General features: G+C 35.6%; 3 protein-coding genes across 3 annotated transcripts in view; 2 read left to right on the forward strand and 1 right to left on the reverse strand.

Annotated features, from left to right (window-relative positions):
* Window positions 1-5: 5 nt before the first annotated feature.
* The window catches only part of LOC143185322 (uncharacterized), a 46,682-nt gene continuing 21,137 nt past the window's right edge, over window positions 6-25,550 (reverse strand). Inside the window, exons 2-5 of the mRNA XM_076388260.1 lie at window positions 6,499-6,761; window positions 5,344-5,670; window positions 2,785-3,453; window positions 6-2,305 (exon numbers count right to left, since the gene is read on the reverse strand). Of these exons, the coding sequence (XP_076244375.1) occupies window positions 2,093-2,305; window positions 2,785-3,453; window positions 5,344-5,670; window positions 6,499-6,741 (1,452 nt within the window). The 5' untranslated portion in view covers window positions 6,742-6,761 and the 3' untranslated portion in view covers window positions 6-2,092. The remainder of the gene's footprint in view (window positions 2,306-2,784; window positions 3,454-5,343; window positions 5,671-6,498; window positions 6,762-25,550) is intronic.
* LOC143184591 (defensin-2-like) lies at window positions 9,114-9,939 on the forward strand. Its single transcript, XM_076386931.1, has 2 exons — window positions 9,114-9,210; window positions 9,731-9,939. Exons 1-2 carry the CDS (start codon window positions 9,114-9,116, stop codon window positions 9,937-9,939), a joined length of 306 nt encoding a protein of 101 aa, XP_076243046.1.
* On the forward strand, window positions 13,992-15,382 carry LOC143184498 (defensin-2-like). Its single transcript, XM_076386774.1, has 2 exons — window positions 13,992-14,170; window positions 14,975-15,382. The coding sequence occupies exons 1-2, from the start codon at window positions 14,071-14,073 to the stop codon at window positions 15,193-15,195; spliced, it is 321 nt and encodes a 106-aa protein (XP_076242889.1). The 5' UTR covers window positions 13,992-14,070; the 3' UTR covers window positions 15,196-15,382.

Below are 25,550 nucleotides of genomic sequence, written 5' to 3' on the forward strand. Positions count from 1 at the left end.
TTACGTAACAGTCATATATTTAATGAAACATGTATATTCAGTGAATCCACTTTGTTCTTCAAAATACACGTAATGATGAAACTGCCATAATTATTTGCATCCGTTTCCATTTATCGAATATGCTAAGGGTATTTTGAACAGGGATCGATCGACGTAACACAGACATCGCTTATATTCCAATAATCTACACGATGTTTTACTATATTTTTCTATACAAATGAAGTCAGCGCGTTGTTCTTAAAAGTACACGTCGATTTGTATGCACACAATCATATATAAATATTCATATAATATATTACAATTATTCGACGAGCCTTTGGCCAGCAAAGGCAAATAAATACACGCACTATATATATTTATATATATATATTTTTTTTAATAACATTCTTTATGTCTTTTTCGGTTTTGATGAAAATCGAAATTAACACCAGAAAATTTTATTTTGTACGCGCGTATGAAAATACGAGTAAGATCATTATAATGACGGATTTAATCATGACGGATTGTCACCCTCTAATCACGAGAAGAGCGTTAACTGATTTACAATGAATTTAAGCGAAAATTAATGTGTACGTTAATTTTTCATTTGAAATCTTTTCCAAATACCAAAATTAAGTCAATGCTCTTATAACGCTGTTTTGTTTTGTTATTAAGTAATTAAATTAGTATTCAAGGAGGACTTATAAACGCAATTAGTCTTACATTACTCATGTGATTAAAATACTTTGATTTCAAAACTCTTTAATCGCTCGATACCCAGTAATTATATTTTTATTTTGATGTGAGTTTGTCATAAAAAAAGCGTTTCTTTTTTATAGAACACCATGTAACATTTATTGTACGACATTCTTATTAGTTACACCTCGAAATCGGGATTTTCGGTTTCGAAGTGTTTAATTATACTCTTGGAATTAGATATTCTGCGTTAAGCACAAAGATCGAACAAACGTATCTCCACATTTATGTATGGAAAGCTACATACATTGAACCGTTCAGATCTAAAAAGGGTTCGTATGTGGGCTGATATCTAATTTTTTTTCTTATGCATTGTCTGACGTTTCATCTAAACCTTATCTTACTCAAATTATATTAAGTCATACCATAAGTAAGGTCACTAATAAAAAAGTACAGCTGTTTATTCAGATTTAACTTACAAAGAGTGTGCGATAAAGGTTTTAAATTTTAAACCCAAAGATAACAATTAAGGTGTCTGATAAACGACAAATGATCATCCTAGTTATCTGACGATATTATCATAGATAAATTTAACAGTGATGGTGAATATTAGTATCTTTTAAATGAGCTTCTAAAAGGACATTACCTATGGAATGACAAAACATAGCTTTTTTACTGTAGGTACTTAAGTGTGATTTGTCATATTTGTTTCCCATTGAAAAATTGACTGCATAATTTTATATACAAAAAAGTTCTAATAATAATTAACAATTAATCCCTCAGCTTATATGCTGGTCTAGACTGAGTATTGCTCAAATCTTTTACCGAAAATAAAGCAAATTAAAACTGAATAGTAATATCTTCATTAATTTACACCATTCACATTCTTAGGTGTTTGTGCGAAGACGTAAATTGAAGTAAATAATCTAAAATGAAAATGAGATACGACATAATCCTAAACCAGTCAATCTCTTTCTTTGGTATTGTTTTAAAAAATTATTAATGATACATTTTTGTAGTATCAGATAGTGCCTCTAGAGCGATCTTCTTACAACTATTCATAATAAATAAATAAATACTCGTTAGCTTAATCTCTTAACGCGACAGGGAATATTTAGTAAAAGAAGAAACGGAAGGGTGTTTAAATAAAGTAATTAAAAATATTGTTGTAGACTATAACTTACAGCTTCTCGCTAACGTAGCTTGTAATTAAAAGTATGATGCGTGGAACTAATATAGCAAGGTACTCACCAGAGCCGCGATTCAATTCTTCCTGCTTTTACGAACTCGCCATATTCGTTCCACACACTACAAATTATCAGTCATCGGGTCATTAACTATTAGGTCGTGTTCATTTTCAACAAATCCTTAAACGAAGAAGCGTGAATTAATGGAACGTTAGGACAGTGACCACACACTACTTCACGAAGAGGTCTTTCAAGGAAGAACAGATCGACGGTTCGCAAGAATCGTTTTGCTCTTGGTCTTTGTTACTGCCAGGGAACCAACTTGGCACTTTGCTGGGTTTTGATTTGTTCGGTGACACCGAGGGCTTCCCAGTCGAGCTAGATGTACTGGCGTCCGATCCTCTCTGTGCTGTTAAAATCTTTTCGATCGCGGTACCCAGAACCTGGAAGAAAGTGTTCTCTTAGAAGGAGCCATTCTTCTAAGTTATCCTCTTTTATTGTACTTTGAAGTATCTTTCAACGAACAAGAGCAGAGAACGATCAAGAGGATACAAGTTACTTTCAAGTGCAAGAGTCCTACTTCAGAAACAGTCCATAAATGTAAAGACTCGGAATCCTTAAAATAGTTTTGCGAGATCAAATGTTCTCGCTGTTGCTCTTGGCTCTGCTCTTGTGCTCTGGTAGCATTAACGCGTTAATTTGGTAGAGAACGTACAGAACATCCTAGAAGGAGTTGTACGAGCGGAAAGGTAGTAATTCTACAAGAAAAAATAAATCGAAAATACTAAATTACATTTTATACATTCCACTTATTCTTTCACATAGAATCACCATCTTTTTGTTTCTTCTAGCAATTCTAAAGCACCCTATACTTCTTCGATGTGATGCCTAGAAACATTGAATCCCTGGATGATCCACCAACCTGAGCATCGACTTTAGTGCCGCTAGTATCGTCCCAAATGACTTTATGTCTGGTTTCAGTGGTAGGAGACGTCCTACCCAGCGTTTCCTTCACCACCTTCACGACCTTCGACTTATTGAACTTCATCAGGTTGAAGCTGGCCGTTATCAAGTCCTCAGGTTTCTGCTTCTTCGACATCGGCAGATGCCTCTTTCTGAACCAATTCGACGGTGCCATGACGGAGGCGGCGGTTGTTTTCGAGGACCCAGGCAGCTTGCTTTTAGCTCCATGAAGAATCGACACGTCGAAGCTGTTCGAACGGAAGCTCTTAAGTCGACTTCGTTTCTGCTCGGCCGTCTTGTCGGACCAACTGGATTTGCTCTCCTCCCGCGAACCTGAAGCTTCCTCGCCGCATCGGTTGATTTCTGTGGCAGAAGACGCCAAGGAGCTCAGGATCGATATCAGATCCGTGTTGGAGCAGACGATGCCTGCTGCTCCAGAAACGCTCACTGTTCTTGGTAGCTCCGAAGCTCTTCTGCGGAGGGAAGAATTTGGCGATACCGAGGGACCAGGCATTTCTGAGAACCGCCGTTTTTGGTGTTGCGTGTAACGCTGAGTGGAGCTGTTCCCTTCTAGTGGCTGGATTTCGCACACCTGTTCTGTCGGTGTCTCGTACATCTTCAGCCACACCTAAAATAAAATAGCCCTTGTAACATTCTTCTTCTGGACTGTAGGGTTCCTGCAATCTATTAAAGAGGATATCCCACAGATAAAAGCTCAAAATTTGTTGGAGCTTTTTCTAACCCTTGGCGTATCAAGGTGAGGTCACTCAAGCTTCAAAATGCACTTGAGTGACGCGATAAATTTGGACAATATTAAGAAGACAATATTTGGATATTGTTAGGTAGCAATGACGTCTACTATTATATAGTTTCATATTAATTAATTAAGAAACTCTATTATCTCTTAGTGTACCAAGGTGGGGTCACTCAGGGCCCAAATACATTTGACCCCACCTTAGTATGCTGAAGGTTAATAGAGGATCTTAATTAACATGAAACTACGTAATGGTAAAGGTCGTAGCTTCTTACTATTAGAAAACTTACGAAGATATTGCAGAATATTGTCCAAGTTTATTGTATACCTCACAGCTATAATTACAGAGAGACTGAAATATTTAAAGTATGAAGATACAATGGGTACTGCAGTTTGAAAACTTTAAGACACTTGAAATCACTTGAAATCTCAAGTTCTTGGACGATCTTAATAAGTTCTGAAAATTCCTTGAGTCTCGAGCACCTTGAGTAGCCTTGAAGATATTGAGAAAGTTATATTCTTTTACATTCCAACGAAACTTGGATGTCCATGCAAACGAATTAGTAGGATATCAAAATGTTGCAAGTTCTTGATAAGTAGGTTATCAACAAATAAACGTAAGGAACTCCTTAAGTTATGATAAGATAAATATTATAATTTCGGAAGCCTTGAATGTCTTGCAAGGTTAAGTTTTATTACTATCAAGCTAACAAATACATATCTAGCGAATGATGTTCTCTTTAAGCATCGAGGATCTAAGATTTGAACACTCAAAACTTTCGAACTCTTTAAGTTTCTCAATTGTGAAAACTACTAAGTCATCTCGTAACTTTTCTATAATTTCTCCTTTCTATTTTACATTTTAACCCTCAAGTGCACAGTTGGGGTCTGAGAGATTGAAGAGGATTATTATTTTTCCTTTTTTTGTTAAATATTCATTTAAATATTAATAAATATGTATTTTATATGTCAACATAGCTCCTAATGAAACTGTATTTATTAGTTTATTAGAATACTCTATACACCATGTAACTAGTGATGGGAGTTCGAATCTCAACTTCGAAGAGATTCGAAGTTTCTCCAGACTATGAAGATTGGAATCACTTCGAACATGATTCGAAGCCTAAAACTCTTCAAAGTCTTGAAAGACTACCCAAACTTTCCCAAATCTCTGTAATACTTTATATTAATAGTACTGCTTGGACAGAGATACATATTGAAAATGCTTCTAAAATTTTGAATTGTTACCCATTTCTCAAGACCTATCGAATCTTCCAAAACTTCTAAAACTACCAAGTCTCTCAACAGCTCTAAGCTTCGAAACATGTTCGAAGTGACTCAAATTCTTCATCACACATACAGGTTCGAAAGGATTCGAAACGTTTCAGTTGCCACTGAACATGGTATATACAGCTTCAACAGTATTAGCCTGCGGTTTTAGTGGTTGTGCTTTCTGACGAATATGTCTGAACTTACTTCGCTCTTTCTCTTCTTACAACTGAGCCATTGAATAAAAGAAAGGGAGAGAGAGATAGAAAACGTAGATACAGCTAGAATCATTTAAAGTTAACCATACGATGAATACTTCAGACATATTCGTCAGACCATCAGTTCATCAGAGAACACATCCACTGTAACCACAGCCTCAGCAGTTTCAGCTGAACTTCGGACTCCAGCTCACAGACCATCGTTACTTCTAAGCATCTTGGCTAATTGAACCGACTCAATTCTTGCATTAATTAATACATAGCACACAACGCTCACCTTCCTCGGCTTTACTTCCACAATGTTATCCATGATATCCAATTGAAGATTATGCGTGCTCCCACTGTTACTCGGTGGCCCGGATATTCCAGTCTTCGAGTCCCGACGATTAGGTAATATCCTAGTCCCTCCTGCAAGCGGGAACGCGGCGATAGATTCACGGCGATTACGTCCAAAGAGCGTTGGCGGCACTTTAGAGATCGTGACAACGGAGTGCCTTCGACCGCCAGGCTGAGGGGCTGGCGCTTGAGATAGAGTCGCGAGGAAAGCAGCTTCCTTTGGCGACGGGCCTGACCCTTCTCCACCACGCTCGCTCAACCGTCTCACCTATCGATACGTGAATTGTGAACCGCTTGAAAATACAGCTCAACTAGTATCATCGTTTTGGCTAACGTATTAGCGATAGTAACTTTACTGTCTTGTGTAGTTTGCTCGCCCTGTAGTGAAAACCTGGCGAGAAATGGCGAAACTTGTGGAACAGTTTAATAGTTCTGTTCCTGAGCAAACCTGATTCAAGCACCTTTTTGGTGTTTTTTAGGAGAGCAGAAAAATAAATGCGATCATCCACTTTTTAACAGAGTACGTTAATTTATTCATATGAATTTAGTGTGGATAGTATTAGTGTGAGAATTTAGTATAAAAAAAGTTGGATCTTGTGTGAAATGAAGTTATTGTAAATAATCACACTATCATTCTAAACAGTCATGCACACCAATAAGATATTTGTTTAAAAAATATATTTGCTCAAATAAATCTAACTCCCGTGAGTTTTACTATTTTTGGTTTGAAAAAATAATTTAGACATTTCAAATATTGATAATTATTTGCGTAGAAACCTACATAAAAAAATTTTACGACTTCTCTAAAATAAAATCTTAAAAGAGGCCAAAAGAATTGCATTCTAAACCAGAATACCCCCTTAAGGTGGGTCTACACTACATATTATACAAATAAGTTATATAACTTTTTAGAAAACAAAAAAGAGAGATTTTATACACATGTCTTTTTTCTGTTTTCTAAAAAGTTATATAACTTCGTTACATAATATGTTGCGTAGACCCAGCTTTAAGTTATGTCATTGTCGGCAGCAAATGAGCTATACTCGAACATTTAAGGATGTGGTCCGTAGTTCCTGTCGAAAAGATTAGACAGTACCTGAGATGCGGTTATCCCGGATGTGCATTGCGGAGTCGGTAAGGAATGTTTCCTGGTTTCCCTCCAAGGCGACAGTAGATAAGGATTCAACGAGGGCGAATCTGGGTCCACGCATCGTGGAGGTGATTCGTTTCTGCGCTTTTCTTCTTCCTCTTCTCCTATCGTGCTTTCCTCCACGATGATTTGTGGCTCACTAGCTATACTTGCCGTGCTTACAAACGAACTGTACGATTGCCTCCTCATTTTCTTATACAAATTTTGCCCTGCAAGCAAACAAGAGATTACTCATGGATAAGATACAGATGAAACTTCAGCTTCTCAATATTGGATATTGACAGTGAATATTGAATAACTGAGGGTTTTATAGGAAGATAGAATCGGGAAAATATTTTCCTATCTTATCCAAATACAGACCTCGTAATTAAATAAGTCTTAGTTGAAGGATAGCTGGAGAGATTGTTTACGTGTAGATATTGAATGTTTTCAATAGAATCGATTTTAAGATATGGAACACATATAATAGTCCAAGTTAGCAAGTGCTCGTTCTTCTTCCACCTTCAGTAAAATTCAATCACTTTTTCTTTTTAACTACAGTTTATCAATTGCTTATGTTAGTTATTAGCGATCACAGATAAGAAAAGGAAGATCAAAAAAGCATTCATTCATTTGGAATGAATAAAATCGACACCTGAATGGAGGAATGTTCACGTCACTTGAATTTTACTGAAATGAGGCAAAAACGAGGATTTGTTTAAACTTTTAAACATATCATTTAAGATCAATTCGTCCTGTATAATTCACTTGTTTGGATTCTCATTTCTTCTGGACCAATATATAAATATTTTCACGTTGAATTAACATATTTAATTGTAAGACATTCTTGAAGATTTATTAGTCGAATCATATTATGAATTATTCGTCAGTATTACATTCTATTTGGCTAATCTGGCGACATTAATCTTAATGCACTTTCTTTTCTAAGACACTTTTCCTGAGACTTATTACTTTTCCCTAATTTTATAAAGTTCTCACCTTTAATCCTTAGGTATGTGTTCCATATTAGGGTAACAATATCGCTGTCAACCTGTTTAAAAAATCAATATGCTACGTGGACAAGAGTACTATTCAACTATCAGGTCAAGGGTCAGGGGTCAGATAATAGGTACGTTTACCTTTGATCGCTAATTCCACTAAGGCACAATTTTTTTAACTCTAATACAACTTCATTACAGCTTGTCAGATTGAGGATTTTATTCTATTTGTCTATTTTCTTAAGGAGGATGAAGACTTTTAAGTTCTTAAAATCGCAGGGCGTTATCCCAATTGCATCGTACAGAAAGGTATATTTTTATTATCAAATGTGTTTTTATTATATCTAACAACAAGTACAAACATTTCATAAAATATAACAAGCTTAGGAAAAAGTTGTCGAATTTGAATTATCCATTAGATTTACTAACCTGTCTATACTAAATTAGTTGCAAGTAAGTAATGCCTTACATTTTATCTTCCTAGCTTTTAAAATTTTTTAATATTAGATTGTAGCATAAATAAGTTCGGTTGCATGTATAAACATTAACCAGTTATCTTTAAAATGGAATACTACCATAAATAATAGAGATTATACAATTAATGGGATGCAAAATTATACTTTCTTAACAAATAAAAGAGATATCGAGTATAATCGAATTTACTAAATGTCCCAGTAAGCAATCATGTCCCAATACCATGAAAACTAATGCTAATTTTATTTAACTTTAAGCTCAAATTTTAATATACCTAATAAGAAAAAAAAAATAGTATACAGGGTGGTCTACTTGAATAGGGCCCCCTAAATATCTCTTTTTGTAATTGTAACACAACAAATATTTTACATGCAATTCGAATAGTATCAAGGAGCCAATGTATTGCAAAGAATGTTTTTTTTTTCAAAGTCTCAAATAAAATATTTTTTACATCATCACAATTAGAATAGATATATAAGTAACCTTATTTAAGTGAACCACCCTGAATTGAATTCACCTATTGGAATGCAATTCGTGTGCTGAGACATGCATTTTTACGTTGTCCACTTACTGGGACATGTGACATTTTAAGCGTCCAGATTTGGGACATTTACTATTTTCCCTAATCTTTCACTGATTTGTGAAGGAGTGATACGCTCTAGTAATACTGACCAGGAAAATCGCGCGAATATGAACAGGTTCGCATCAATGACGCCACTGAAGTAACGATATTGAATGCAGAACAGGAAAGTTTGAGTCTGCATCAACGTCTCAGAGAACCATTTACTATAAACACAACCGTGCTTCCTTTTATCCACTTTGCTTTACTTTCTAGGAGAGCTCTGGAGAGCATTTTCCTCGTTCCAGGTGTATGCAATTAGAAGCAAAACCCCCATAGCGAGTTACAGACGGAAAACCCCCGAGATGAAAGTGCACGAAGATGATGAGCAACAAAAGAGCACGTCCCACGATTTTAACTAACTATATAAGCAGTGGACTTCACTTCACAAGCATCATTCAAGCGCAAACCGATTCAAAGAACAGGGAGCAAGTATTATTTGCTTTATTAACTTAATCTACTGTTCTCTGTAGAACATTACTCAAAGAAACATGAAGCTTCTCACTGTTTTTGGCATCTTCGTTATCGTCAATTACGTTTCCAGTGCGACAATTCCTGTTATCTACGATGGACCAATTTATGAACGAAGTGAGTAAATGAAATCACAAAAAATTACCTGTTTAATTGTTTATATCATATTGCATATGTACTTTAAAAGTAACACAACGCAAAAAATGTGATCTTTGAATTACAACTATAAATCAGTTTGGTAAATGCACCTCTATTCATTATAAAAAGTTTACTAGCTAAGGATCAAAATTATAGAATTTATTCAAAGAACTCTTCAAATGTAAATTACAAGCTATTTAAATAATAACAAGAAAATCATTTAATGCAAGTTATACATAACTATTTTTTAGACTAATATTATGTATTTAATATTTTTGATATATTTAATACATTATGTGTTTAATTTTCTCCTGAATGCCCCAAGTGGCGAAGCACTTATGTATAAAAATACCTAAAAGGGTTATCCATTTATTAGGACATTTGCCTTAATAACTATGGAGTGGGAAAATGTAACAGAATATGAAATTTGATTGGTGTGCACGTGAAAACTTTAGAGTAAAAAATCTGAATAACGTAAAAATTAATATTTTTTTTTCAGAACCAACTGAAGGGGGTGAAATCTTGGTAGAAATCGATGTTAGTACGACAGAATCGGCACCTACTCGAGAGGCCAGAGTAACATGCGATGTCCTCTCTGTGAGCACAGGCTGGCTGAGTCTAAACCATAGTGCTTGTGCTGTGAAATGCATCGCGAAACGTAAAAAAGGTGGTTATTGCGAGAATGGCAATTGCATCTGCAGGAATTAAAGAACATCTTATGTCACAGTTCACTAAATATTTTGCTATGTGACATGTAACGAGTATTTATTATTATCGACTAGCTTGCCAAGAAGTTAGGCAATGAAATGCAAAGTTGTCTGTATGCTTATTTATTACACTGTCATTTTTTATTATGTATTGAATCTCAAACAATTTGTAACCACTCCATCTTTTTTAATCCTTGACGTGATTGAATTAGTTGTACAATGATAGATACTAGAAATTACTGTTTCTATTGAATATTTATATTAATGATATCAGTGATTGGTCACATATTTTATTTTTTGAATACGTATTTTTCCACCTTCCATTCTGCAGGTTGAGGTACAACTTGAAACTAATTTTCTTCGTTTGTCATGACTGAATTTGCGTTACTGTCAGAACATTTCAGTACGATGCGAATATTTCACGATTGGTAATTTTATTACATAATAACTGCGTTAAAAAAATAATTGCATCTGCAGCCTCAGAACAGTAATTGAACTGGCAGGAAAGAATTCCAATTTCTGTACACGTCGAGGGAAGGAATTTGTAATTTATCGATTTCACGTACCAAATATCGAGAACTTCTGCGGTAGAAACAGCGGGAAAAGTTCTCGAAAGCGGATTTGCTTTCAAAGTTGAATCGATTCGCGTTTGCTGCAACGACGTCGTGCTGGGAATGCTTAGAATTTCAAATTGCCAGCCAACTTTACTCTCATGGGAGATTTATGACGTCGGAGTGATTTTGTGGGATACTGTCGAACGTTAACTTCATCTTGCGATACATCTGTCAGCGTGTTTAAGTGATAAGTGCTGTCGTCAAAATAGGTTTAGAAAAGTGTTCCACGATGACTTCGCGGTATAGAGCACACGAAATGGTGAGGATAGCAATAGCCCTCAATTGTGAGACCCAAAACAGCCCTCAATCGAGAGTCTTAAAACAGTTTTCAATCATGAGTCCCAAAAAAAAGAAGCGCTCAATCATGAGTCCCAAAACAGCTTTCAATCATGAGTCCCAAAAACAGCAGCCCTCAATCGAGAGTCTTAAAACAGTTTTCAATCATGAGTCCCAAAAAAAGCAGCCCTCAATCGTGAGTCCCAAAACAGTCTTCAATTGAATCATTACTGTAGTCCCAGGACTACTCTCTCATCAAAGACTAGCTTTGCCCACAGCTTCACTTGCGTGGATGTTGAAACACTATTTAATGTTTTAAAAATAGCGTACATACGGTAAGAACGTGTTTAAAATCTTCACCAATGTAGAGTTCCATTCAGATACTTATGGATTAATATGAGAGTTCAATTACGTCAGTCTATGGTATCTCGGAATACACTATATTTTTTGTTTCGTTGCCCTATGGTATCAAAATATATCGATTTTCCAAGGTTTCAGTTCTAGATAAACCAACATACTGTAGTTGAACGTGAGAAAAACAATGGGAAATCGACTACCATGCGACACGTGACGCGTGACGCGTGGATCAGTCCTAGGTCCGCGATATTTGCTTTTTCTGCACGTATAAATATTCATCCTTTAGTACAGCATAATACAATACATATAAGATATAGTCCATATCACTCTGGAAGAAATAATCTTTTAAACAGTAAACAAATTTTCCAAATCGGTTCAGTAGTTTCAGAGTTTACCCTGCAAAACCAAAGTAACTTTATTTTACCTCTTTATACATGAATAGTATATGAGTATGGAGGATGAGTCTCTCAACTGTATCACCTAAATTTTCGTATAAGCTATTTGTTACATGAGAAAATGTCTCAAATGAAAATTATTTAGTATCGAAAGAATACTCTGGACACTAAAGAATTTTCGTTTAAAATATTTTTTCATCCAATAAATAGCTTAAAGAAGCCTCAAGTGATACAGTTGCGAGACTCACCCTTTATATATACAGAGTGTCCCGTAATAAGTGGACAATACTTCAGGGACTGATTCAGAAGCTAAAAACAATGAAAAGTGTTTATATTTTTATATAAACATATGCCCTATTAGATCTTGTTTACGAGATATAGTGAATTTTGTGTTCTATCATTTAATATCTGACTGCCTTCACAGGAGATGCTCAAAATGACTACCTTGTATTTCGACATACGTTTGGAAACGCCTCGTCATCGATATGATTACTCTTCCAACGCTCCTCGATGTTCTCTGAATTCGTTCAAACTCCTGTTCAATTTTGTATCAGAGTATTTCAACACTTTCAAGAGTCTCTGCGTACAATACGGATTTCAAGTATCCTCTCATATCTCGTAAACAAGGTCAAATAAGACATGTTTATATGCACGTTTTTTTATTATTTTTAGGTTCTGAATCAGCCCCTGAAGTATTGCCTACTTATTACGGAACACCCTGCATATAGATAGGTAGATATATAGATATACATACATTGATATATGTATAGATATAGATAAACGTGAGAGAAACTTAGGGAATGATTCCAGATATGAGAGAAATAGCGAGGAGTTTATAACAAAAAATACTTATACATATAGAGAACGAGTATGTATAGTCTCCACCAATACATACATCGCAAAAGTGCATCGAAATTAAAGGACAAGCACGATGCTTGCGCTGGAAGTGCTTGACGAATTCGAAACTGCTTGCTCGTTGTCGATACGCTTCCCAGCAGATAGGAATTCAGTGTCAAAGTTTGGTAGTACATAGTTATACGCCTTTAAGGCAGGAGGCACGTGAAAGAGGTTGCTTTCATATCGATGCTATCGATTTCTTGCAGCTGACTTAGTTTCCCTCGCGGATCATCGGACCGAATGATTTTTTTGCATACAAAGGGGCTGCGAATTTGGCACATGCTCTGCTTCAAATTCTATCGATTAGAACCTGGCTAGCTTCTTTGGATAGATTGTATAGTTTAAGGTTTGACGAAGGTATCTAAATTTGCTTATGGGAAAACATTTTGCAATTACGTAGCCTTTTAAAAATAGCCTTTGCGTGAAATTATTTGGCAAGGAAAATAGATAGTAAATATTTTAAAATCATTTTTGAATATGTAGGATACTTATATTGGCTTAGAATAATTATGTTCAAACAGTCCTCTGATCTATTTGGTATTACATCTATTTTTACAAATATTAACATGGTAGAGGAAAAGTAAATGAAATCAAAATTAGAAAACCGCAAGCGGAAAGATTGAAGGAGTTATTATTTATACAAACCACTTAATCTGTTACACTATATTATAGTTTACAAATTGATTACATAATATATTTTATAGATAATATTTTTAAAAAAATGAATGCATTTAATAAATACTCCATTTATTGATGTACTTTTTAGTAAAGACACTTTAATTATAAAATATGTATATTTAAGAAATTTGACTAATTACCTAGTACGACATAAGTATGTACACTAAGATCTCAATCATCCGAAATACGTGACGATTCAAACTCGAAGCACTTTTTTGGAGATATGTTTTATTATCTTCATCAGACTTTTATTAAATAATTTTTTGAATCTCATTTAATGTTTTGCTGTATTCTTATTCTTATTACACCGAATATTTGTAACCCTCAATAATAAAAACCGTGAATAATTAGGATTTTACTAAATACGAATGAATCATAAATAGACTGTGGATTTTTATGCAATTTTATATTGTCATAAATATAGTTAAAGAAGTGGAACTTAAATAAAAAGTTGCTTCATCTTTCAAATACTATATTTGTACACAATTTCTCATATTCTTTATATACTTCAATATTATATACATTCTGTAACTTTTTACACATTTCAAATTTACATAAATGCATAAAAATCCGCAGTCTAGTAATAACGATATGTTATTGTATCGATTACACAGGAAATACATTTTTTAGTATTTTTTAGTATTTTACATTTTTTACAGTTTGCTTAAACCTTTACGTGACAGTATAGTTCCTCGAGTAGCTTTGTTCATGTGGTTTTAAAGAACGCATTAAAAACGGAAATTCTGCGGCGCGGATGTGGCCACGGAAAAAAATGGACAGCAATGAAAGATCGCACTCTCTGATTTGATGAACTATATAAGACCTTCTTCGATGCTATTTCGACACACATCAGTTCGAAGTACTTCAAAGTCAGTCTCGTTTGCAGTTCTACTACAGAGCTTTACTCAGAGTAACATGAAGCTCCTCGCTGTTCTCTGCATTTTCGCCCTGATCGTTTACACCTCGGCTCTAAGTGCCCCGCATGCTGTCTACGATGGACCAGTTTACGAAATGAGTAAGTAACAGTAGTCTTCTTAAAGACAAATTCACTTAAACTGTATTAAATTGATTGATCTCTCGTCTTTTAACCAAACCTAAAAAAAGTAAACAACTAAACATGGAATATGAACTCTACTTTTGCCTTTTCACTCCTATTTTTTAAATTGTAATTCAATTCCAGCGGTTTTTGTAAAATTCCAGCGTATTTTAATAAAATTACGAATACTTATTTAGATCTCCCTTGTTATTTCTCAGAATTTTACATTCTTTTTTCACACTTTTGCATAGAGGAGATGGTAATATGGATCCCCAGTCTGCTTTTTGACGATTTTTAAAAAATCAGTGACTTAAATTTGGCTTTAATTTATTCGTCATATATTCCTCTCTTGCATTTAAGAACTTCAAATAAAAAAGAAAACTCAGGCAATTTCACCTATTTATTTCGTAACGCGTACTTTTTTATTCAAAAATTGCGAGTAACATGGAACCTTGCTTCTCTTGAGTAGAAAATCTGATTTACATTGACACTCTACATATAACTATTTCTGAATCACTAATTAATACAACTAACTTTTGCATAAAACTAAACACAATAGAAATTTGAGAATTCATTCAGTTTTCTTTCTGCTATAAATACATTCCACTGTTATGTCACAAGTAACAGTACAATATTTATTCCATAAAAAATTTCTCTAAATTTTCCAATTTACCACCTTCTCCTCTACTGATTCTGAAGATTCTCTTGCATTAGCAAAAGCGACGCGAAAATCGATAAAATACGAAGGTCTGAAAATTCCTAAATGAATGCAAATTTTTCTAGAACGTATCGATGACGGTGTCGCCGTGAAACGAATGGCGGAGCCAGACGAATTGGACGTCGTAGATGACACTGACTTATCCCGACCACGAAGGGTGACGTGTGATCTTCTTTCTTTTGCATCCAAGTGGTTGAGCGTCAATCATTCTGCCTGCGCGTTCAGATGCCTTACTCAACGTCGCAGAGGTGGTAGGTGCCAAAATGGTGTCTGCGTTTGTCGTTAAACCATTCCTCAGTTCAATACACTTCATTTTTGTGTGAACCATTCGTTGCTTTTTGTTCAATTCAATAATTGAAGAGCACTGTCTGTGCTGCGAACAATATTGTACAATGAGGTCTTGCTTACAGAATATGTACTCTGTCTTCTAAATTCTAGCATTTCTATTCAATAAAGAAATTGTATGGCAATTCATGTAATTTTTGTGACTTATTTTTAGTCCTCGTTCCACTGATTCTTAAATTAGAAAAATGGCAACGTGGTTACAATGGGGGAGACCCCTAGGACGTCATATGGCGGCCATTGAGAAAGCCTGCAGTAAATGACTCACATTTTATCGTACTTGTCACTTGTGTTGATTTTTACGAGGGAAGTTTAAAATCCACAGTTCTTCTGTTAATTAATTTTTATAAATTATCGAAGTATATTGTTTTTATTCTAAGCTAAGTCCTAAGTTTGGTAACTACGAAACGTTTCCAAGAATTTCGCCTCGGATGATTGACATCAAAGCATCGCTGGTTTGACAGCTGCAGAAGTTTCTGCATGTCACTGAGCATACGTCAAACGTTTCTTGATTCAATGAAACAGAGCCTTTGCCTAGCTTATTGCGAATTAGTAACAGCAACAACACGATCTATACTTAGACATCAAAGGGGTGACGTCGATAAAATTCTGTTCATTTGAACGTTGCACATTGTGCTCAGTCTTTGGAAACATTCTTGCGGTGTTAAAGTTTGACATTTATTACGGAGCATGTAATATATACAAGAATATTTAACGTAATTATATTCTCTATTTTGTCTATTTTATTTTATATTGGTAGATTGGGTCATCGAAATTTAATTAAATATGATATAGTGGCTTCTGCACATAAGACATTTTCAAAAACATTGGTCAAAAGCGAGTAGAGATATGGGGATATAGAGTACCATATCTTAAAGGGGGTTGAAATTTTATTTTAACAGAAAATTTTATTTCATCAAGCTTTCAGCTTCTTATAAAAGATACTATTTGCCAAAAATTTGTTCTAATATTCCTCTCTCAACAACGAGAATAAAGAAGTTTTGAATGAGAAAAAAATGGGAATAAGGAACATGAAAGAGGCAGGGGGTCATAGAGGTGTCCGATGTTCAGAGAGAGCCACAGGCCAAAAAGGGTTGAGAAACCCTGGTCTATTGTTACTCCTTCATTTCATTCAGGTACGAAGTTAAAGTGAGATTCATGTATTCGACGAAAGTAATACTCTCATCAAAGTGACAGCATTGTAATGGTCAACAGAAAGGAAGAAGTACGTCACTCAGAACTTTCAAGTATACAGACAAACTCCAGGAGACATTAAACGCTTTGCACAGACATCTACTTGCAAATTCTATTAAACTTTTAATTGCTACGCTTATAATCCACTTCCACTTCCTCCCTTTGTGTTTCAATCACCAAAAAGGCATCGATTGGCAACCATTGCGCAAGAGGATGTTATGAAATTTCATTTCGTCGATTCCTTCGTAACCATATTTTTACGAAATCGTTCTCGGCACGCTCCATTTCTAAGTTTCCGCGGGTACACGAGCGACCATAAATCACAAATTTGATCAAAATGGTCCAAGTTCCCAATCTCACTTCTAACACCGCCATAGTCTCCAGCGTCGTAAAACTTTCAGAACTGTCAGAACTTTGGAAAAGACTCGATCCCCTTTACAATACAAGCTCTCGCAGGCAGCAGAAGTCTGTTACCATAACTCGAAAATCCGTGGTGTTTTTAAATAAAATATTCTCGAGTGGTAAACTGAAGGTTCCAAGCACCTGTCGAGGTGCAAGCTACACCAACTCAGAAAGTTACCATTCCTATGCAATTATACTCAAATTTCGAAGTAGAAATGGCACCTCATTCGACATATAAATTACGCTGAGCCACTTCGTATTTAAATTTTAATGGAAATTGATAACATTAGGGGCATTACTCTCATAAATCTGAAGCGTGATCGTGCAAGAATATCAACAATGTTTCGAAGCTTTGTTCACCGAGGATAAAGCAAAGTCGATTACATGTTTATCAAAGAAAACACTTATTCAATCGCCTCTTATCATCTGTTTATCACTATTCTGCTCAAACAAGAAGACTAAAGAAGTAAAACGAAGAAATAATGGCTCTACATAAAGTGAGTACTAAAAGAGAATACTTAAAGAGACACACACCATTAAAGTCACGTTGTTTTACCTCCCTAATCACCTGGCCTGTGGTAATCAACGACTAATGGGACGCTTTGTACCAAGCACATTTCTCATAGAACTTCTCCACGTTCATGGACCCGATTTGAGGCAGTGTTCAGATGGATCGATCGCTCCCGAATACGATCCTCTGGAAAATACCGAGTAATATCCAATAAAGCAAAGACCTGGCGAGTGCAGCTTTAGATAGTTTATCGATTGCTCTTCGCGACCACGGTTCACCCTTAAAGCTACAAAGTTAAAACGCTCAGGGAGTTCGCTGGTTGTGTAAATACTTTTTTATCCTCCGTTCGCTGGCATTAGGCGCGCGATTCCGCCAACCCTTTGTAAGTTCCTCTCGCGTTATGCCGCGTGTACATTCTGACGTCACGCGATATCGCAAACAACGCGTGAACACTCTGACCGAGTGGACGCGATATTGCATGAAAGAGTGATCCATCGACGGGCTGTTTTGCATCAGCGAGCTGTTATACGCAAACTTCTGGGATGAAAACTGACTGGACTGAGAACTTCGCTAACTTTCTTATTGTACTTCGTATCAAATGTAGCACGCGATGCAATATCGCGACAGTTTCGAATTTTCCTGTGCTCCGAAGATTATTCGCGTGTCCTGTGTACTGTTGTGTAAGGACCTTTGTGAGAATTGTTTGTAGGAAAAATATACAGAGCTGTTTGGTTAAGAGAAATTGTTTTACTTTATTTTTTACACTGATTGGTACGTCGTTGCTCCTCTGATTTATAATAAAGTAACTTTGATCAACTAATTTCGCAAAAAGTTGTTCATAGATCTCGTTATTTTCCAGAGGTCGTGACTATTATGACGCAAGTTTTGAAAGTTGTGGTATGAGAATTAAGGGCAGATCTCGTGTAGTAACACTAAAGTTAGATGGTTCTTTCTGAATTTTTTGAGAAGGAATTAATACCCCTATTGTACTGAAGTTTTGGGAACATAAAGAGAGACTTTGGAAGTATAGGAAAAGTATTTTTTAGCACACTTCTTATTGCTTATTAAATGGCGATCAAGTCTTGTAATCGTCTTCAATGATGTACCAATCCTGTGGTAGTATTTATGACAGACATCAGAAAGCAACAAATCAAAAATTATCTTAAAGTCTGACAATTTATGCTGGAATTGAACCTATTTTAGATAAGAATCTGATAAATCAAAACAAATTCTAGCGTTTGGAAGATAATTTTGTGTTTGACATACAATTTGAGTTTAAAAGTTTTGTTCAAAATGTTATAAATGAAAAATAAATTCAGATTTTAGGTGTAGTCCCTGAAGAAGGTTTTAATGAAAAGAATAAGTGTTGTCCTAAATCGATTAGTCGATTAATTCTCGAAGTATCCTAACCGCCAATTTAGAAAATATGATATCGAGAAAAACGCCTTTAAACATTACAATAAGATTTCAAAGTACTTCTAATTTAAAATTCGATAAACTATACCTTCCCTGTTTTTTCTCAATGATCTCAACACCTTTTAATAATTTATAACGATTATTCGTAACTAGAACAGTTATGAGTTATCTTTTTCAAATTACTTCATTTTTTTAAAAGTTTCTTCATTTGATGATGACTGCCTTTCATTTAAATAAAAATTCATTTCTGTTCAGTGATTTTGTCCTAAGGAATTGTTTAAATCACTGTTATTTTGGATCTCTGTTTCTCTGCACTCGTCTAATTCCGAGCTCATTCGCTTTTGATCATGAACCCATTCGCTACACAGAGCGACTGTAATCATCCGCAACTGAACAGTCACTGTGCATTCAGGTTGACTGCAGTCAGCTGCCATGAAACGACTGGAGTATTTTGTTATGTTCGAAATTCCAATTTTAATGTTGTAACTATTTAGCTACTACAGAAATTAAAGTAGAAGTATCAATAACTGAACATCTAAGGACACAAAGCTAATATATTTGGAATAAAATTAATTATTTAGTACAGCTCTTTTCTTATTGACAGTAATAAATAATAATTCGTCAATGTTTTAATGCAATATAGTTACACTGTTGAAAGTATTTAACGAATGCATCATCAGAGTGTTGCACAAAAAAGAAATCAATTTTTATCGCAGCATGACAGGCGTTCCCCTTTAAGTCCTCGAATTTTCTATCGTACGTGATCGTAAGATCCAAGTACCAACTTCCTTACCGCATTAAGGAAAACGATTTCACATTAGATTGTTTCACCGTGGCGTACACTGAAAATTATGGTACACGTCGTGACTCTCGACAGACGTATTTCTGAGAAACGGAATCTCCCGAGAATCAAATCGTAAATTGCGTTTCCTTACAACGACCGTAGCTCGGTCTACTTCCATGGTAGCGCATTGTTACTTTGGTACACCTAAAGGAAACTGCTGAAGATGAGAAACGAAAAAGGAAAACTAACATTGAGGGAACGTCTAGAATAGTAGCAAGCCAACAGCAAAGTCAAAGTTTACGGAGGAAAGGAGAAAATGAATTGTCTTATCGATTCTATCACCTTCGACCTCTCGCCTGTTATTAGGAATCGCATAAAATTGTGCATAAAATTCGAAACTCAAATTACGACGAGAGAAAAGCTCACGTTAGCATTGCTCCACATGTTATTTCACTTTTCTGCTCATAAATAGAGGACGTAGTCAGCTTCTTCCCTGGAACCTCATGAATTTAGTCATGTTGGAACTACGTAAGAAGTAAGTCCATAAGCACATGAGCAGACGTCCTAGAGTTTGTTCAAATATTTTACAGAACGTAATATTTTAATATTAAGAGAGTTTCATTCCGTTTTATTTTCAACGAAACCAGGAAAAGTAGACTATGTGACATTTTTCGCCTAAGCTGGCTTGTCAAGTATGCTAGAGAAATTCACTGGTTTTCTCGAGAGGTACCCTGCATAACTCTTGCGAAGACGCGTCCCCAAGAGTGTGCTTTGGCGTAGTGTTGGAGGTACTCAACTTACAATTTAGCGATGGTGGAATTTTACAAATCAATTATACTAACATGATAAATTACACTTAGAACGACTATTATCTTCCATGTTATCGATATTAAATATTTTTTCAATCTCTGCATAGCTTCTAAATTTTTAAAAATACAACTGTCTTACTTTCTCCTCTTTAATAATTGAACTTTATGCGCCTTTTAATATGCCACGACTTTAACACAGTTGCTGATGGACTTTTCAACTATGCCTTAAAGCCTACTCGTCATTTCCCAGAGGAGGATGTATTGTGTTTGACATTCTCCATGACGTGGTTTGTCGAATGCTCGACTTTATGTGAGCTACGAATGTCAGGATCAACGAGAAACGTGATATACGAAATTCTTTCTCCTTGGAAAGTTTAAGAGCATAGCACATTGTAGCATTCATTTTCTTTGGAGGGTTTCAGGCAGCAAAGGCTTGGCTGTGGTAGTGCTGATCTCGAGAATACTTAGAGATGGCCCGCCATTTGGTATATCGCGTATGTGTACATATATTTACATATGCGCCATCTTTTCCTGAAAGCATTTTGTCTTTACCAAGGAAAACAACAGCCTAGCTGGTACTGTAGAAAAACTTAGTGAAAAGTACAAATCTAAAAAAAAGATCTATTGACTAATGGCTGTAAAATATTAACAGGCATTATGAATTATATTTACAGGTAGAACTTAAAATACTTCACTGAGTTGCAGAAAGAGGTAAGGCGTTAAAAATTTGTTGATTTTTCAGCAGACGCGAGCAAGAGGGCAAACCTAAAAGAAAATGTGAAACCGAAAAGGGAACAGCTGGAAATGGTAGTGTAGTGTTTCGAATATTGTATTACGTGATTCTACTGTGAGGGCAGAGCGCGTTTGTGATTTTCTAAATGTGTTACTGAATTGTGATTGTGCGTGCCTTGACCGACTGTGTGAAAGAAAGAACGACAAGAGTGCGTGAGTGTCTAGAGTGTAAATAACAAGAATTTGGAACAGAATGAAACGAGGTGTGGTGGTTTCTTGTAGGCGTGTGGGCTTGTGGGGACGTGAGTGGTTCTTGAATGGGAGAGAGTCAGAGAGAAAAACGATTGAGTATAGAACTAGGGTAGGTTTCTTACATTTGAAATACCTTAGACAGGTTCGTTTTCGATTTTCTCAAATGAAATAATTGAGTATTAAACTTTTTAATTTTTAAACGATTTTCCACCCACCCTGTATAAAATACTTTGAAACTGTATAGTTTATGTTTCAAGTGGACTCAGATATAATACTGCGAAGGTTAAAAATAAATATTCATGATTTTTTAATGAAAAAAATTAACTTTTTGTTGACTCATCTCAAGGCATGTTTAGAAACTACTATTGCCTTTTAGCAATCAAGCTTAAGCTCAAATAGGATTGCAATACAGTTATATGTAAAAATAGCTTTATGTGTACATCGAAAAACGCTGCACAGCCCTGCAGAGTGTTCTGACACACCAGGAATAGTATGAAATCTGCTACCCAGTGACGTCATAGGATAGAAAGGGAACTTTTCGAGTGGGGTGGGGATTGCTCCCCCAACCAGTGACAGCTAGCAACCCCCACTCCATTTGAACAGTTCCCTCTCTACCTCATGCTGTCATCGGGCAGCATGTTTCACACCATCCCTGTCTGATACGCTTACCGAGAAAAAATACTAACGTTGTAAATATTGAGGATTCCAATTTTAGGCATTGGAAATATTATTTTGGACACTTCAAACAGCAATAGAAAAATTAGGGAGATCGATTTTTTAAAATTTTAATAATGTACCCTTCCCTTAAACAATAGCAAAAGAAATTTTCATACAATCAGTTGCATTTGTCGCAAACTCTTCCTTTTTTATTGTAGATGTGACAATGTCACTAACGAGGCGTTTCAGCACTCGAAACACGGTTCATGGCCGAGCTTAATCCTAAAACGAAATCGAAGGTCACTCGACGATTCAACACAATTCTTCTCTTTTATCCGCTTTTGTCCGAAGAGCGGCGCGGCACGATGTTCCCATCACGTTATGAAACTTATTCGAATATTGGTAAAACGAAGATATGTTTCAGCGAACGAACTCAATTATCTCCGCGAATACGACGCAAGTGCGAGCAAAGCCAATAGGAAGCCAATTTTCGGATACTTCCGATGATTGAACAATAATTCCAATCGAGGCGAAGATTGTTTTTTGGCATCGACAATAATCGAGCACTATGACGTTATCAGTCAGCAACGTAAAACCTCTGACGTTTTTCGAGGGATATCAGTTTACGATTTATGATACTTGAGAATCGTGTTAAGGGGATCTGCAACACTGGTCATCTAATCAATTTGCAAACTAAACCCGCTGACATTTATTGACTGCGTTTCCTATAATGAACGTACTCCTGAGTGTTCATATTTGATTGTAAAGTTTGAAGGTAAAAATTTATGTATTCTACTCGAAAATAAATATATTCATTCATGGTCTTATAATTTACTATCAGTACTTCCTATAAATTAATCTTTTAATTGACTATGCTCATGCAGAGAGTTCGACAACAGTATCAGTGAAGTGTGTCTGACTCGAAGAGTTATTCTACTGCTGGTATATATTAGACAGAGATGGGCAAAATTTCCAAAGGAAAATTTTGAAGTTCGAATAAGTAAAACAAAATTTTTATTCATTATTCATCGAATGAAGATAATTAGAGTTATCTTTATTCGAAACGCTACGAATGAATGAATTTATTCAACGAGAATTTATCTGTTTCATTGGAAGCGTAGGATAAGGTTTTCGGTAGCCTTTGAGTAGTCCAAGATATTATATACAGGTTGATTATTATCTATTATCGATAAGTCTCTGGGACCCTTTGGGACAACTTTAGGAGACTTTGAGGCAACTTTGGAAACTAATATATTAGGTCAGACGCTGTAGTGTTAGTAGAATAAATACTAATTATGCTAGTAGAATAAATACCAACCAGTCAGACACATTTCACACCCATTTTAAATATATTTTTAATAATTAGGAACTGAGAAAGGAAGCCCTAAACATAATATTAATTTTCTCTTTATTTTCTCAATATTAATTTTCGTCTTATTTCAGTATCGATGTCAAATCTAAACATTTCTGACACTTATTGTCAAGCACCCCTTAGTATAGGCATACACGACTAAAGACCAATTACAGTCTTATCAATTAGTACCTTTGTCTCCATATTGCTAGTAAATGTGTTGACAATTATATAAGAGCAGCCAAAAGAACACATTAACACGTTGATTGCCACGCTAAATTCACTAAAAATTCTATCACGTTGGCAGTGGTTCCAACTCGAAAAAAAAAATATTTTTAATTGATATCTGCATTTATTCTAGAGTGTTCTCCTTCATCTAGTTAGCTGTCACTATAATTTTTTGTTACTACCATTCGTAATTCTATGGTTAAAGCAAAGCGACTTAAGTCACATATTTTTGTTTTCGAGATATTTCCGTTTTCAACTTCAATACTGTCTTATAGACTTGTGTCTTCTTGATCCCTCAGTTTTAAGAGAAACAATTCTCTTAGTGTCCCTTTTTTCTTTTTAGAACTACATATTCTATATCCTAAGTCTCAATTAAGACCTTAACTTGAATTTTCTGAAAATGTGACACAAGTCGTTTTGCCTTACAATCACACAATTTTACTTACAAGGGTGTCAAAACTGTCACCCATATACATGTAAGTGACACGGCAGTCAATGTGTTAATAGAATACTCGTACAACGAGCACTCAAGAATAATTGTTCTCGTTTCTTCTGAATAGGAACCAGCGAAGGTTAAAACTCATGCTTGTTAAAGCATCGTAACTTTGTTTCACATTCTAAAGTCGAGGTCCCACTGGTTTAACGAATCGTCTGAGACGGTTGAAAGGGGACTCCTTCGGATCAGGCACTGAAGGATATTAGTTACCGCGAACAAAGGGGAGCTCTCTCTGAAGGAAACTTTCTTGAGGGGTAAAGAAAAATTTGCGTGAGTCGGCAGAAGAAGGGCACGGTAAAAGGAAGACTTTACATGCTCCGATGGAGACGAGGAGGAATACTGTCGAAGAGCAAGGTAGAAAAAACGGGGGTAGAGCTTAACACGCTGGACGGCATGCTAATGGAAATCGATTCGGAAAATGTTCCCTCCGCGTAACGAGCCGCGTACGTGAGAATTTTCTGGGCTCGATCCAGGGAAAATGTTTTCCTCTGCGCGTCTCATTAATCCGAGGAACCCCCCGCGTTATTATGTAAGACGATGATTGATCCTGTAAATCTCGACCATAACGAGGGCAACCTGTGATTAATGATTCACGACTGCGGTGGCTCCTGGGCTTCGTCTTCATTATTCGTACGTCGTTCTGGTTTATGGCTGATAATGCCCATTCACGATTTCATTTAACTCGTGCGTGAATGAAATTAATCGAGAGCTTCATAGAATATTCGAAAAATTCTGAATTAATGATAAGTAGTTGAGTGTCGTTTGTCGTGGAGCGTGTCAAAATTATAAATTTAATGTATCTATAGGGGCTGCAGCGAATGCAATATAGAATATAATATTTAAATATACCTATTATTAAATATTAAATATACCTATTTTGAACGATGTAATTTGTTATATTATAGAATTTTGTTTCATTTAGGTGTAATACTTTTAAGATATGTGCATGTGTATATTTTTTTCGTCAGAAGAAATTAAATATGTGGCTGCCATTTAATTAATGAGATATTTGGCCTTGTTTATTATGAATAAGCTTTTCAATGTTGGAAGGAACGTTTAATTTGAAACTACCATTCTAATACTGTTTTTTAGTTCGTCATTTTTGAAAATAACTTACTGTCGTTTGATTTCGCTTATTTTTCTATGTTTTCGTTGTACTGTCAGAAGCAAGTATTTTTCAAGTAACCACTTATTGTTTGCTTCATATTGACAATAGATTGTGCTTTTGCCAAATTGTTTACACCTCAGCTGAATGAAGTAATTAAAGGTCTGCGGGTCGCTCATCGCTGCTGCAAATTAATATCAGGTAAACAAGAAAGTTCTGTCGCTCTTCATAGTAAGATCGCGCATATTTTTTAAATAAAACAATTTCATATTCCAATACACATGGGACTACATTTTCTCAGCAGGAAGATTGTTTATCACTTTCATTTTCATCAAACTCAGAGTTTTTATTATAATATAAGT

This window comes from Calliopsis andreniformis, chromosome 10, assembly GCF_051401765.1.
Source record: "Calliopsis andreniformis isolate RMS-2024a chromosome 10, iyCalAndr_principal, whole genome shotgun sequence".
Lineage (NCBI taxonomy): Eukaryota > Metazoa > Arthropoda > Insecta > Hymenoptera > Andrenidae > Calliopsis > Calliopsis andreniformis.